At 42.6% G+C, this 16,728-nt stretch overlaps 2 protein-coding genes across 2 annotated transcripts; both read right to left on the bottom strand.

Moving 5' to 3' along the window:
* Positions 1-5,412: 5,412 nt before the first annotated feature.
* Positions 5,413-6,342, bottom strand: LOC118849527 (SAP30-binding protein-like). Its single transcript, XM_036758412.1, has one exon. It carries the CDS (start codon positions 6,340-6,342, stop codon positions 5,413-5,415), a length of 930 nt encoding a protein of 309 aa, XP_036614307.1.
* Positions 6,343-11,289: 4,947 nt separating this feature from the next.
* Positions 11,290-12,950, bottom strand: LOC118852274 (parafibromin-like). Its single transcript, XM_036761981.1, has one exon. It carries the CDS (start codon positions 12,948-12,950, stop codon positions 11,358-11,360), a length of 1,593 nt encoding a protein of 530 aa, XP_036617876.1. The 3' UTR covers positions 11,290-11,357.
* Positions 12,951-16,728: the final 3,778 nt, after the last annotated feature.

Genomic DNA, 16,728 nt, shown 5'->3' with positions numbered 1-16,728 from the left:
AAAGTTTGTTCACTGAAACTACTGAACTGAGCTGTTGGTGATGAATGTATAATGGTGTGGTTGGTAAGTTGGTTTAGCTAAACTGGAAAAAGAGATTGGGTATTCCCTCCCTGTTCCCACTGTCTCCTTCCCTCTTAGAGTGAGTTCAACTGGTCTTGTTAGACTCTAGGATGTTTTGAATGGTTCACTTTTGTGAATCAATGGAGTATGTTAACTCTCATTCTGCCTGGTGGTTCCTTGGCCTCAGGATACATCTGAAGAAATAGAATGAATCACCTTGCTATCATAAAAGTTGTCGAAACTCAAAGTTCCCCAATGTGAAGCTATCAACTTCTACTAGACCCAGTGATAACCTTTGCTTGTGCAGATGATTCATATCCTACCGGATTTTAGATGTTTTCCCCTCCGAATGATATATTCAGTTGTAAGTACAAGCTTACAGGCAGGCCTGCTTATGATGCACAATTTAGTGTTGAATGTTCAGATTCTCACTGCAAAGGTAGTGGTCCAGAATCCATTGATTCCAGTTACTTAGGGTGAGTGTCATCTTTTCTTTTTTGGTTTTGTTTCTGAGTTGCAAATTTATATAACAGTCTTACAAAAGCATTAAAGAGATCTACTGCTACTGATGATCTGGCGGATGCTGTCTTGCAGGTTATTATGTACATCATCTCTTTGCCAATATTTTTTTTTACCAAATATCAACCCCTCATTTTGTGCCTTTGTTTCATGAATATACAATGAATTCCCACATGGGGAATCCTGAAAGGGAAGAGAAAGAACCAATTATGTGTAGAGCAAATATCACATGAGGTTCTGGGTTACAGAGAAATTGGGCTAGAAACTGAAGGAACTGTTGGTATTGGAGACAGGTGCTACCTTGTTAGGGAGCAAGATGGGGGTGGGGCAGCATGGCGAACAATAAGATGGGCTTGGATTCAAATCCTGGCTTTGCTATCTAGTAGCTGTACGACTTTATGCAAATCACTCCTTCTCACTGACCTTTATTTGCCTCCTCTGAAAAGTGAGACTAGATGGTTTCTTTGGTTCCCTTCAGATCTAAATCCTATGAAAATATACAGAAGAAGCAAGTCAAGAAAATTCCAAAGCATCAGATGTGTGGTGCAATCTTTCTTAGCTGAATGGGCCATCTACCTGTCTAAGACATGTAGGAGTTCTCACAGGATCAGTTTAAATAATTTTTGTATCATGTTATTGGGCCTCCAGTCGGAAATCCCAGGTAGAAAGAGACTCTTTATAGGCTTTGGCTACATATTAGCTGACCCAGGAAAGCATGCTGCCCTGGGATTTCCAAGTTTTCTTTAGTTCCATGGCCTACTTTGGCCAGTGTAACCTTAATGTGTACCTGATACACTCATCCTATGAAGGTTTTTTTTTTAACAGCTTCTCCTGATGAGGGGGACTCCCAAGGCTTATTGGATCCTCTAGAATAATGAGATTTTTCCAATGGGTTTTCTGGGTAATGGGGGGACAGTTAGATGTACTAGAGTAGTGCACTGGGTGAGAAATGACATGTTCTGAGCTGAGCTCCTTCTTGAAATGCAATTAATCGCTGAATTTCAACTCTATTGCCTGGAACTTCAACACTGTTCTTGTTAGTGTGGTCTTGATCAAAGTTAAGGGTGTCTGAACTGAAGGAAAGGATGGGGCAGAAGAGGCCTTGAACTGAAGCTTACTGTAATGGAGAGCCAGCAGAAGTGGTCTGAGTGTTGTGGATTCCAGATATGAGGATTGGTTTCCTGATGTGCTAGGAATGTGTGTGGACATATTTCCTTGGAGGGGATCATCACTTTAGAAGCTAATTTAAGCCATCTGGGGCATCTGCAATCATCTTCTAGTGCAAAACTGTCTCAGGAGATGAATCAGACAAGAGGCTGTGATCAATTGGACAGGCATACTTGGGTATGTTTTGGAAACATATGTAATATAAAAAGATCTCCATGGTGTTCAAAGATCCCTCTCTTTTCCTCAGTGACTACTTCCATAGGCTATAAAGATTCTCCTTTTTCTTCTTTCCACCATTCTCCTTGTTCAGGAATATAGCTAGAATGTACTGAGTTAGAGGCCAGATGTATGAAGGAGAAGAGATGGGGCAAGTCTAAAGTGGATGTTGACACAGAAGTTGTAAGCCCCAATAAGACTGGCACCAGCTAATAATTCCAATTCTTCCTCAACAAGTGTGGAGCAGACACTTCCATGGTTGAGGGGATGTGATCCTGGTAAAACGCAAAATATTGGCAGGGCCCAGGAGTCAACCTCAGGACTAGGAGTCACTGTCACTGGAACAAAGTTTCTTCATCTGTGAAATGAAGGGACTCAATTAGATGGCCCCTGAGAGCCCCTGTAGCTAAGTGAAGTGAGGTGACTCTTTCAAAGGAAGAGACAATTGAAGAGGATGGCCAAGTATCTCCACACTCATTCCAAATCTGGCTTCCTGGTGTCTGACCAACCCAGGTCCTACTGACCCTCTCAGTCAGTGCTTCCTTGGACCCATCAACAAATGTCAAAGGCCTAGAAGGCATTAATCATCTGTATAAAGCAAAAAATAAATACAACAAAAAACAAACCAAGAAGAAACTATTCATCTGGCTACTCAAAAATCTGATTGCACCTTTCTGACTTCAAGAAGAGGAAAAAATCCTTATTACCCCCAAACAAGGGCCAATTTGAAGACCTTTTGTACACTCCAGAACACTTTATTGCCAGGCTATTAATGCAAGAGGATTTGGAATAGGAAAAGACTTTAGAGAAACTATGCATTTTACTATTCCTCCATTTTACTGATGGTAAAACTGAGTGCTAGAGATGAACAAACAGGAACTGACAAGGCATAAACACTCTAAAGACACTGAAGACAAAACACAAAAACTTCCTTAAGGCAATGTTTTATTTTATGATTAATGGAGGAAAGACAATGAAGTTTATCTTCAAGTATTTTCTTATATGTCTGTGCTCATAAAATCATGAGCAGTTGGAAAGAAACAAATCACTGAAATTTCAAATATATCTTACACAATATTGTTTGTACAAAAATACAAATTAAATAGAAATATAAAGCAATCATGACAATTTTATGTAAATCTGTTTTATGTGATATTGTTATATATAACAATGTTTTTCCAGTTCTCTTATTTGTGAAAATATTAACACCAGATTGAATCACACTCTATTGGCCAAAATCCCTACAAAACTTACTTCAGCATTAAATCTTTTTCAGAGTAAAGTGTCATTTCCTAATTTGAGATCTTATAAAGACTAGCTAAAGAATAAATGAAATAAAACAGGGCTGTGTGTTTATAGACTAACAAATAATGTGTCTGTAATGTATCATAAAACACCTAAACCCCCTACACAGATTTGTACAATATTATCTATCCATCACATACAGGCACAGAGAACAAAGCTTAATGAGGTGCCCTTTCCAGGTCACTAGTCAACTGGGCATTTTTCCTGACTTCATCAAATGAATAGCTTTTTGTCACTTCCCATTCTTGAAGACAGTATGGAGATGATCATGACCACATTCTTCAGGATTTCCTTTTCCTTCCTCAGGGGTAAGAAAATGTCTACTAGGTGTCCTATGTAGAGATAGCCTGCCCTTTTCCCACCTTTTGTTGGGATCAGCAATTGGGTTCATGAAAACATTAATACCAAGGCCATTGGTAACCACAAAACTACATTTCAATGGACCATTGAAAAGATCTCTAAGCTTCTGTATCAATTCTCCACCAGAATCTAAGGAAATATCTTCAATACTCTATTTATTCTTCTTCATGCTTTCAGCAGTCTCTTGTGAGGTATTGATATCAACCCTGTATTCCTTAGTAACTCTGAGATAAGGTGGCAACAATTTATAGCCCTTTGTGTTTTCAGTAACTGGGAAGGGCAGTTGCCATCAGTTGCTGGCCTCCATACAAGGTAGCAGCTGAAAGATGAGTCAAGTCACTTAATACAAGGCAGACAGAGGTACTCAGCTGTATCAGTTCTTCAAGAGAGATTTCCGGGCCAGGCTGGTACATGACAAGTGACCATGGGCATCACTTGAATAGGGAAAGAGTGACAGGAGTCAGAAACTAGAGTCAGGTGCCAGACAGGGCTCTGGCTCTGAGTACTGCATAAGACCTGCTTCAGGAAAGTACCCAGGTCTTAAGCAGGGCTCTCTGCATCATGGAAATGATACTATTCTTCACAATGTAGCTTCCTTTGCTTGACACTCGGCTTTCCCCACAAAGTGCAAAGTTTCCTTACCAGAGAAAAAAATAAAAATACAAAATTTCCCACTGGGATTAGGCTGTGAAACCTAGTTTAAAACAGGGAGCAGCCCTAGAGGTTGCTGTAGGGTAGAGATAACAAGGGGAGAGAAGGGGGTTTAGGAATTCTGATATTTTTATGTACTAGGAGGAACAAGTGCCCCCCAAAGGGGAGGTGATTCATCTTCCTGTCTGCTTTAGAGCCTGAAAGGCCAGGAGCATGGTGGGTAGCAAAGGGCTTGGGAAAGCAACATCAGTGATGGAGAGAGTGCCACACCCTTCAACTGGAGCTGTAGTTGAAGTCCCCCTCCCCCAAATTATACCTGACCTGTCAGTAACAACTTTGACTAACAGTTGGGAAGCCTAAATTGTGAGCTTGAGATGTGGCCAAGGGAGCTTCTACATGTCCCCCACAGGTGGGGAGAACAGAGAGAGAGGGAAAAAGGGTAGGGAATACCAGGAATATCTACCTTGACAAAGTTCAGTGTTCAGGGTATTCAGTGGCAGAAGGATCATGGATCTGTACGTGCTTCCTGCTACACTTTCTTCCTTATCCTGAACTTGAGAGTTGGTAATAGGGGCAGAGACATCCTCATTTGTTTCTACGGAAACTACCTGGGCCACTCATCTCCCTAGCAGTGCTAGGACTCAGCCATTCTGTCTTCAGAACCACCTCCTCCACCCCTACACCTACTATGGGAGCACAAATGGTGCCTCCTCTATCCATCATCAAAGACTCCAGGGCAAAATTTCACATTTGTTTAAAGACTGAGCCTGGAGAACAAGAAACTGCCTGGGATGCTGGGCTGTATTGATATAGCACTTTTAATAGAGTAATGGATGCCAAATTAACATGACTACGAATAGTCTGTACTGCCTGATCATCAAAAAGGGTCCATCTGGATGACTGGGCAACAGATTCTCTCACTAAGACTAGAAAGAGAATGTTTTGTGAGGGTTGGGAAGACAGAAACCCATGGGTAGGTGATGGGAAGCTCTTTGGAAAACCTTGGTCCAGTGACTGCATGGGTTGCCATGTCCAAGGGGGCATTCCACATGTTGGGTCACAGCCTTGGCAAGGTCTTGGGGTAACATTTCCTGTCCTTCAATAAGAAGTATGTCCAACCCTGTACCAGGTCTCTCATTGCTTGGCTTTCTTCACAATGGTGCCCCCGGCTGAGATGACTGTGGTCCTGAAGCCACTGCTACTAGTTGTCACAGTGACAGTGGCTGGCAGAGTAGCTGTGGTTGTGAGGATGGTAGATTGAGCTATCATCGTCACTGGCATAGTAGAATCCCACCTACTCTTTCTCTTCTGAGCATGTGTAGCTGTGGCACTGTCTGTGGTGGTCCTAGTGGTGGTGGCATTGGTTGTGGTATCCTTCTTGGTGCCTGTCACAAACTCAATTTTTCTTCTCTCCTTTTTGGATTTTTCCAATTTGTCCATTGCAATCTTCTGTGCTTTGGCTAAAGCCTCATAGTAGGAATCCTCGGACCATCCATAGGGGTCAAACAACTCCTTGGGATGATTGCTGCCAATCTCATCAATTGAACAGTACTGGATAAGCTTCTCATAGATTCTGGGATTCTTAAATTCCTTCTTACTCTGGATAATATAATTCATATCCATCCCTTCCTTTATCTTCCAGTCATATAATTTCTGTATCTTGTCCTGGAGGTGATCTGAGCATCTGCCAGGTGGCTCTGGGGGGATTTTAATCTCATCAGGAGACATGTTCCTGACTCTCTCAAAGAAAAAGGCAGCCAGCTCCTGAGGATCTCGATGTTCCAGTTCTGAAAACTCCTTTAGATCATCAGTCTCAGGTTTTTCAGTCTCTGAATCATCATCTTCCAACTGTCTGCTGTTTTCTTCCTCCTCTTCCTCATAGCCATCTTCATCTCCCTCAAGTTGAGAAAAATCATCTCCATAGCCTTCAGACACTAAGCCACCTTTTCCCTCTGCTGTAGGGGAGCTCCCAGGCATTTCCACTACAGCCCCACTGTCTGACTCAGGCTCTGACTCTTCTGCATAAACCACCAGCAATGACAGAACATCCTTGTTGCCAGCCATCTTCCTCCTTCCTCCTTCCATAGTATTTTTTAATTAGAGCAATTCCTGCTACTGTATAACTTCCCTTGAAGCCTAGGTTAGTGGTGGCAGGAAGGGGAGAAATGGGGTTCTGTGCACTATTGCTGCTTAAGTCACCACCTGCACCAAAGTTGGAGGGGAGGAGTCAAGCCAGATGCCAAGATGTGATGGTATGCTGGGCTAAGGAGTGTGAGTGTGCTCCACACCTCCAGGTCCCCTTTATGCAACCCACCACAGGGTAGGGAGCCCGGAGCAGAGGGGAGGAGGAGGGAGGAGCAGATAGGTGTGAACCTGGTTAAGATTCACACATCAGTAGGCGCTTTATTTTATTAATGGGCATGAGGAAACACTGACTCAGAAGGCTGGTAGAACCTGGTCTCCCCAAGACCCAAAGAAGCTAGATTTGTACTGAGAACCCAGATTCTTGGCCATCCCCTTCAATTTTCTTTTCCTTTGTGCACAAATGCTAACCTCAGGGGTTTTTCAAAGTGGCTTGTTTTGCCTCTAGACCCATTAGGAGAAGCTGGGATAGAGAACATGGAGTAACCCTGGCACCCCTGATGCTCATCCAAAAGTAGTCAATAAAAATGAAGGCCCTACTATGTGTAAGGCACTATGCCAACCTGGGGATACAGATAAGAAAAAAGACAGAGATGCCTCAGAGTGGCCTGGCCAGGGATGCCCTGAGATGAGTTCCCTCTTTTGTTGAAGGCTTTTGGGTTCGTGGTTCTCCCCTTCTATCAGAGGGGTAGAGGAATGGGCTAAGGGGGACTGAGGACACAGAATTAATTCTCTCCTCAATCTTGTTCAGACCCCACCCAACATTCCAAGAAATTTCAGCAAAGGTGGGGAAGCCCATCTCTCTCTATACAGGTTTGGATGGGGACAAATTTTTAGTTTAGATTGTGTCAGGCTGAACAATTTTGAAGTACATCCCAATCCCTTCATTAGAATCAGCCCATGTCTCATTGTGATATTCAGTCTTATCATTAATTGCTAAGTGCTCAGAATTGATTGCCATGGTCAGGAACATCCACTCTTCCAATGGCGATTGGAAGACTCTGAGTAAGACTCTGCTCTTGAGCGCAAAGAGTTGGTTCTATGGATGGCCATTCTGGTCATGTGGGCGAGAAGTCATTCAGTCTTCCTGCTTTCCTTGGGGTCAAGAAGTTGATTGAGGCTTTTTTTTATGCTCCCTCAAACTCTTTGTCTAATGGAGCATTGGAGAGTAAGTGGGGCACATTGGGAGTTCTTAAGCTGGGTACATAATTTCTAATTTTCTTCTGTCAGTTGAAGATAGAAACCTTTCTTTAATGGTGTGTCTTGTGTCAAAACCCTGAAGATATCTACAGGAGTTGAGGTGGGCTTAACTGTTTCTTTTTGTCTTTTACCAATGATGGATGAAAGCCCAAAGGATGAGTAATACATATCCTGTGGCCCTGAGTTTTAGAATCTGCCAGACACAGTGGCCTGTGTGAGTTTGGACTTGCACCAATTAGTGCACCAGTTGTTTTTTTCTACATTTGTCCCTCAACTAACACTGTCAAAAATTTATAAAACGTCCTTGGCTGAAACCAGGAACATGCATACTCTACCATAATCTGCTGCCTCAGAAATCCATTCTTACTCTTTTATTCTCTGTTGTGGCTTTACCAATACCATGGTTCTGATCCTCTTGTTTTGAGATCTCTAGAGCTGTGCTGAAAAAAGTCTGCTTCGGTTCTTTTCTTCTTTCAGGCTTTCTGACTTCTGGACGTTATTGTCATTGTATTTTTGCAGTGGTCCATAATTTCTCTTGGCAATGGGGGCTTTTCTTCATGTTCCCAGGTGTTCTAATACCAGGGAAGCCTAGGTACCCAAGACCACACTGAAGAATAAGGTTGATGGCAAGAAATGCTTGAAAGTTATGAATGTTTGGTCCCTTCTAGATTGGTCTTTGGAAAATGGAACCTAATCTAAAGAAGACTTACTAAGACTGTGGGAAAAAAATAAACCTCTGCTTGTATGGTGGATCTGAGTAGCCTCTTTCCTTTCCAGATCTAGAACAACCATAATAAGCAATCTCAATTTGGTTTGCTTTCTCTCTTATGTATTACTGTGCACTCATGTGTTGGCATGCCATCTATCCTGCACATCTTTTCTTGTCTCCTTCAAACACTTCTTTCACTCTTTCAATAAGTGCTCAACCTCTCTAGACAAACTTGAAGGGCAGTACGGCATGGTGGATAGAGAACCAGCCTTAAAATCAGAAAAATGGGTTCAGATCTTTCATGATACACACTACCTCTGTGACTCTGGGCAAGTGACTTAATCTCAGAGTTTTTTTGGGGGGCACTGAGTGGTTAATTTACAGAGCAATTATCTATCCACTTTGATGGAAGAAGTTTCTTCACCTGGAGCTCCCTTTCCTAATGAACTCAGGTCCAGACCAAGAAACATGAGCATGAGAATGCATGAGTGTTCCTCCAGTTTATGGTCATGGTATCTACTTCTGTTGAACGAAGCAGGAGCAGGGAAGGGGGGAGAGTGAGGATGGGATGCATTTCTACATCCCTGTAATTAGTCATGAATTTGATAAGGAATGTGAGAGGTGAATATCACTTGCCTGGGAACTTTGGGGTTAATAAGTGTGATATCAGTGAGTCACAGATCAAGTTGGGGGCAGGGGACTGAGGAAGAAGGAAAGGGCCGGTATAAACTTTGTATTTGGCTTGGCTTTACTGTGGCTGGCCTGGTGATAGAATGCATATGATGCTGCCATTGGTCATCTTGTTTAGCTAAACTGGAGAAGTTATGACATATTCTCATACTTCTTCCCTCCTCTCCTACATCCCTCCCCTTCTGCCTGACTCTTTCCTGCTTAAATGGGGCAAAGATAGACTGGAGCATATGTTGCATGTCTCACCTTTATGAGTCTGTGAAGTTTGTTAGTTCTCATTCGATCTCATGGTTCCTTGGTCCTAGGATGCACAGTAACTAATAAGCCTTGGTTCAGGTTAATTCTCAGCATAGGGTGTGAACCTGCACAAAAGGGCTTGGCTCACTCAAACGGAGTCAGAAAGTGTTGGACAGTATAGAAATGAAAAGAAATGGAAAAACAACACCAATATGTATAAGCTCATTGAAAGATAAAATTTATTTCATTTTATATAAAATGCAGCTCCAAGTAGGGTTTACAGAAATTCCAAGGGAATGAGACTGGAAAAAGTCCAAATAAGCTTGCACTGTGAAAGTGCACTGCTCACTTGCAATTAGTGAGCAGGGAGCCTGTCCTTCATCATGAAGGAGGTGATGCTCATACTTTTGCAGGGGAAAGCTGGAAGTTGAATGACCACAGTCAGGCATCCTGGTGGTGGGTTGAGAATTCCTCTCTGGAGAAATACTCAGAGACAGGAAGAGCAGCAAGCAGCTGTGAGAAACATACTTACATTGTCTAGGAATAAACAATACTCATTGGTGTGTTGGTAAACAAAATGGGCTCTTAGCACTCAGTTCAACCAAGTGCCCTTGAAGAGTTTGGTCTTTGTTTCCCTGGTTAGATCTGGGAGTCCTGGATGACCTCCTTGCCTCAGGGGAGGGCCTAGTTTACACATGAGTTTGAGTGACACGGTTGGGACATCAGAGGCTTTCAGACCACATCAGTTTAAGTCATTTCTTTGTGACGATTCTAGGTCACGTTGGTGAGTAGCATGTGTGACTCACCCTTGACCCTGAAAAAGATATAAAACCAGCTTATCTAGAAATAAAGGGAGGGGAAATGGGGGAAGAGACCGGCTTTTCAAAGCAGTCCTAACTTTTTAAACTTTAACTCCTTTAGAATTTCCCGTCTCTGCCTTATCTTCTATCCCTGGTCCCATCCAGGGACTCATAAATCAAGACTTCACACAGGGTTCATAAGAATTTAGGTCCAAAATCCTTGTTTTAGTTAAGACTCAATTCTTGATTAAGTACAATTCTTAATCTAACAACATCTAGATTATAAGAAAAATTGCTTTTTCATAAATTCCAAAAGTATTATAACAATGAAATTCCTTGTTATGACAGAATTTCTAGATATCACAAAGTTTCCAAATTTTCTATTCACAAAACCTCCTGTACATAAAAATTACAAGAGAAGATCTCACGAAGTCTTTGTTAACAATCTCACAAATTATATCAAGTGATAGCAAAACAATTTTAACTGAACAATAACAGCTTTTTAACCCATTCATCATTTTTCTCTGATAGTACAATTCTTAACAACATTTAAACCATACAAATGTATGTTTAAACTATACAAATTTAATGCCTTAAACATTTTTATGTATTTAAAACTTGAAACTACCCATTATTCAGCCTTCCTTTACATTTCAAACATAAGACAAGATAGCTCGTAAGTTATTACCCTTTGTTAACATAGCTACTGTAGTGCAATGAGATGAGAGCAAGATTCACTCATTCCCCCTCACTTGCCCCCCCTCTTCCCTCCCAACAGAAAGTCTTTTGCTTGCCACTTCTATGTGAGATAATTTACCCTATTCTATCTCTCCCTTTCTCCCTGTCTCAATGTATTCTTCTCTCATCCCTTAATTTGATTTTATTTTTTTTTAGATATCATCCCTTCATATTCAACTCACCTCATGCCTGCTGTATGTGTGTGTGTGTTTGTAACCTGTATTTATCTTCTAAGGAGGAACAAAACTTTTTAAGTGATGCTAATTTAAACAATGGAGAAAACCTGTATCAAAATATACAATTTCCATTACAGACTAGCAGGCTATCATTATTTTCATTACTAAAACATACCTATAAGCAAAAATTTTTGTTTATACTGATGACAGATATCAGCCTGTCAAAGCATGAAGCAGCAAATAAAGTCTTAGAAAAAAAGATACATTTGTGACCTTCCTTTGTAAAGTCCTTGACAAAATCCTTCCTCAAGAGCCTCAGTCCCCAGAATGGAGCAGTTTCATGCTTCTTAATCCAAATTTCTAGGGGGAAAATGGTAGCCAAGTAATTCAGAATCTCAAATAGTATTTATGCTTCACCATGTACCTGTCCAATGTTTCCCAAAAACGTAAAAACGCTGGTCTGTCCAAATAACGTTTGTGATAGCTTAATTCTAATACTGTTACATCCCATTTCTGTACATTTGGATCTAGGCGTACTTCATCATACTTTAGATGAAAGGCTTTAATTTTAGCAAATATGTCAACTGGCGATCCATCAGGTAATAGCCATGGCCAACCTTTGAACTGCCAGGCAGGGCCCTGTACAAAAACTGCCACAACACGATCCCAGTCTTGAGGCAAAAGTTTGAGGGGCTGATCTACTACTCGGTAGGGGACTGTTACACTTATGGCAGTGCCCCCGGGCTGCATCTGACCTTTTATTCTCTGAATGAGTATTTCATTTTCTTGGTGGCAGCCTTGCCTTTTCTTCTCATCTGATGGGACAAATTTTAGGTCCTGGAGAAGGTCTTTTGCATTAAGCATGGTTATTAAAGAGGTGGTAGCTGCTGGAATAATGATAATGGGTGTTCGAGATCCTTTTTTCTGGTTTGGAGGCAGTCTTGCTTGGGACACTGGTCTTGGTACTGGCTGTGCAGCTGGAGTTTGAGTCTTCTGAGCTGATGCCCCCTCTGTTACAGACTTTAGAGTCATTCCATGGTAGGTGCCCATTGTATCAATTTTGAAGCCTTCTGTTTGTCCTTTTCCTTTGAATCTTTCCTGGTCATATCTGTTGTAGACAGCTGGAATAGGTGGCTTATTCCACAATGGGGGATCCCCAGGTGCCCTGTTAGGTGCAGGCCTCTGCTCAGGTGCACATCCTTCTTCCCTGGCTTTTACAGATTGAAGAATTGCAAAAATATTCTCAGCAAAAGTCTTTCCTGTGCTTTGCAGAATGGTAGTCCTTGTCCTCCACACTCTCTCTCGACTCACAATGTCTCTGGTCACATCTACCTCAGCATCAACAAAACTTCTTTGTTTAACTGTAGCTATGTCATCTAGATCAGTCTTGATAGTAGACCTTTTCTTGGCCATAATTTTAGCTTTGATGGCAGCAATTTTTTCCACAGACATAGCCTCAGATAAGGACTTAATCTGCTCTGTCTGTATAATCCCTTCTTTGTGACGCTCCAAGCTAGCAGCCAATCTCTCCTTATCAAGCCGCAGACACTCTTCATCCTCAATGCGTGGTTTCTTGGCCTCTGCTAATATTTCATCTGCTGCTCTTTTTACTTGCATGAATCGTTGAAGACCTATTTCAAGGGGTGCACTTCTGTCAATACTTGGAGATGTTGGCATTTCCCCATTTAGATATGCTAGTAAATCAGTCCTATCAGGTCTTCTAACCACAGGAATGTTTTCAGTTGCAGCACGCTGGACATAGGCAGGATGAGAAAGATGTACATTATTAAGCAGGAACAAGATAGAATCCAAAGTGTAGTAGTCACTGGGTTGGCCTTCCTTCTCTGTCCCCCAAATCATATAGTTGGTCTTGACATTCTTGGGCCAAGAGAACTGGCCAAAGATCACCTCATCCACCTTCACCACAATCTCCTTCTTCTGGATGGTATATTGGCGCAGGACGCTCAGCACATCTGCCATCTTCCCTGCCTCCATGTCCTCTTTCCTCTTCTTTGTTGGAGGATCATCCTGAGCAGATGGGTTCTGAGCTGTTGCTCTTTTTGTGCTCCCTCTACCTGGGGAAGGAGCTTTTCTGTCCCTTCTGGGATCAGAATCTCTTTCTCTTTCCCTCCCTCTTGATTCCATGGCACTATCATTAGAATGTCCTGGTCTTCTTCCTGGTATTCTTCCAGGATTGTCTTGCAGGATTCTGGTTTTCTCTTCTTTATTGGCTTTCCTCTTGAATTTAGGCAGCACCTGCTGAAGAAGGTCTTTCACAGCATCCAGGTCCTTCACAGCTCTGCTTCCATTAGCAAAATGGAAGGTGATTGTGTTTCCAGCATGGAGGAACAGCTGAAGCTCCATTTTCCCTTTTTCTTCTGGACTGATTTTCTGGCCTTGAATATCCCGGTACATATGGCTGATTGTAAAGTTGTCTTTGCCTTCAGGTGCCCAAGCTATTCTTTGTGCCATGAAGTACAGGACACCATCCTGCTTCTTCTGCTGCACCTTCTTTACCATCAGTAAAACTTCCTCTGATGAAGGTGCCATGCTGGCTGGAAGGCGCGTGCAGGAACCCTGGGCCTGGAGGAAGGGTGGGTGGGGCAGGCTTCTTTCAGCTCCTCTCCTCATTGGCACAGCCTGGCTCATCTCCAATCAGGGATTCTGGGAAGGGGAAAAAGGGGTTCTGTGCCCTGCTTATGCCTAAGTCACCAGGGGACAGTGGACTGAGGGGAGGAGTCTGACTGCCTGCTGGTCTCAGGAATCTGAGTGTGTTCCACTCTTCCTGGCCCCTTTTATCCATCCCACCCTCAGGTCAGGGAACTGGGAGGGGAGGAGCAGAAGTGAGGAGGGGCAGAGACTTGTGAACCTGGTTAGAGTTCTCACCTCAAGAGGCCCTTTGACATTTGTTGGTGGCCATGAGGAAGCACTGACTCAGAAGGCTGGTAGGACCTGGGCTGCCCAGAACCCAGGAAGCTAGATTTGGGCTGAGTATACAGATTCTTTGCCATCCTCTTCAATTTCCTCTTCCTTTGATTGTGCCCAAATGCTAGTCTCAGTGGCCTCTTTCAATGTGACTTGTTCTGCCTCCCTGCCCATTAGAGGAACCTGGGGCAGAGGAGATGGAGTAACCCTGACACTCCTGATGCTCATCCATCAGTAGGTAATAAATATGAAGGGCCTACTAAGTGTCAGGCACCGTACCAAGCTGGGAATACAGATAGGATAAAAGACAGATGCCTCAGAGGGGCCTGGGCAAGGGAGAAATGAGATGTCCTGAGCTGAGCTCTCTCTTTAGCTGGAGGCTTTTGGGTTCCTCCTTCAACCCTACTATCAGAGGGGCAGAGGAAGATCATCAGGGGGATTGAGAAGGCAGAATTAATGCTCTCCTCAATCTTGTTCAGAACCCAAGCAACATTCCAAGGAATTTAATCAAATGTGAGGAAGCCCATGTTTCTCTACACGGGTTTGACTGGGGATAAAGTCTTTGATTCCATAGCCTAAGGGTGAACAAATTAGAAGTACATCCCCAGCCATTCATTAGAATGGGCCCACCTTTCATTGTAATATTCTTATTAATTGTTAACTGATCAAAGTAGATTGCCACCCTCAGGAATGCCCACTGTTTCAAGGGTATAGAAACTGTGAGCCCATCACCGTTATTCATCTTTGGTCCAAGAGATGGCCAAATGACCATTACTCTTATTAATAAAATGCTTTAACGATAAATATAATAAAATGATTAATTACCCGGAAACCATGTTTGAACTTTTTAAACATCACACCTTAAGATGGTATTTGGTTAGCTCCTTGACTCTGTAAGACGGGACTTCATACGAATGTTTAAGTATTCTTGGTTATCGTTGTGATATGTGAATATTCCTCCTCAGAACCAGTCCAGTAGGAACCCTGTAAGTTGTTTGATCTGTATATGATTTAATGTAATTATGTCCTACATCAGAATGGTGTGAATAATTTTATTGCATTGTTTGAACCTAGCCCTGTGGGACTACCCACTACCCACTAAGTGCCCAACCACTAAGACCTGGATTCAAGTGTGTAGCCCTGCCCCTTTCAAGCAAACAATGGCTAGAGGGTTGGAGGGTAGTGGCAGAGACCCACTTCCCCATTAGGTCCCCTTAAGGACCTAACCCCCTGGGTTCCTTCAGACCCCTTCCCTTTGGCCAAAGGGGGGTAATGTGAAAATATTTTGTAGGTACCCTGTTTCCCAGAGCTAAGGCCCAGCAAGCAGGTATGCCCTGAGCTTGACATAACAATAATCCTTTGCCAGAGACTGAGATCATTCAGAACACAAAGTATATTGCTTTGGCCAGCCAGCACCAGGTATTCATCTTGATTGGAAGGTGTTTTCATTGTGTGAATTCTTTCCCTGACATTTTGGGGGTCCCAGCACCTCTAAACTTTGTCAGCACTCCACACTGCATCATTAGCACTGCATTCTTTTGCAAAAGTCAGAACTTGTTTAGGTAAACTAGAACCAAAAAGGTATTGGGGTAGACTTGACTTTGTAAGCTTTTAAGAATCCTAAGGGTAACAGTATTGCAATTAGGTGGTATCACACATAACAAATCAAGAGACAAAGTTCATTACTTGCAAACTAATGAGGATTATGCTGATGTTTATATACAAAAGGGACACTAAAAGGATCTGGGGAAGCAGTCTGGGTAGGCCAGATGGGACAGGGAAACTCAAGTGAACTAGGTTAATTAGGTGATCTGGGGGGGGGAGGGATTAAGGAATAGTAAGTAGTCTAGGATGGGCCAGGAGTGACAAGGATGCCAAGGTGGAATGTCCGGGAGGCTAATTAGGTGGTCAGAGTGAGATTAAGGAATGGGCAGTTGTGTTGGTAAGCAAAATGGGCTCTTAGCACTTAGTTCAACCAAGTGCCCTTGAAGAGTTTGGCTTTTGTTTCCTTTGAGTAATTCAGTGTATTTCATTGAGTCTTACTAGGTGCTAAGCCTCAGGCCCAAACACTTATTAGGTGTAAAACCTATGTGTGTGTGGATTGGTAACTAAGGTGGGGCCCAAGGTGGGGCTAACTAAGGGGAGGTGCCAACTCCAGAGCCATGCCTGTCCTGAGTCTTACTAGGTGCTAAGACCCAGGCCCAAACCCCTATTAGGTATAAAACCTATGTGGGTGTGAAACTCCCAGGGTACCAAGGGGTAGTGCTAACTCAAGAGCCAATCATAGCCGCCTAAGTTCTGGTCATTCAGATGACGTTTGATGACGTCTGAAACCCTACGAGAAGAGAAGACAGAGCCATTTGCACAGAAAACTCAACTCCAAGAAATACTGACAAAAATCAAATTTTATTATTTCTTTCTAATTAACTTTATTTCTGATGTGCATAAAGGGACAGCTTGTTGGGGAAGAAGGAATAAAATACCTTGTCAGGGAGTCAGGGCGTCTTTCTTTTTTTTTTTACTTCAAATCTAGCCTCAGACACTTAGTTGCTCTGTGACCCTGCAAAGTCATTTAACCCTGTTTGCCTCAGTTTTCTCATCTATAAAATATGGTGGAGAAGGAAATGGCAAACTATTCCATCATCTTTGCCCCCTCACAAAAAAAAAAAAACAAACAAAAAACCCAAATGGCATCCCAAAGTGTTGGACAGGACTGAAACAAAATGAAAAGCAATGAAAATATGTATCAGCAGAGTGAAAGATTAAATGTATTTCATCTTATATGAAATAGAGCTCCAAGTTGGGTTTACAGAAAGGAGGACAGAGGGAGGGG

The sequence above is a fragment of the Trichosurus vulpecula genome, chromosome 5 (assembly GCF_011100635.1).
Source record: "Trichosurus vulpecula isolate mTriVul1 chromosome 5, mTriVul1.pri, whole genome shotgun sequence".
Lineage (NCBI taxonomy): Eukaryota > Metazoa > Chordata > Mammalia > Diprotodontia > Phalangeridae > Trichosurus > Trichosurus vulpecula.
Note: the sequence above shows the minus strand (reverse complement) of the source record. Positions and strands in the feature narration are given on the sequence as shown.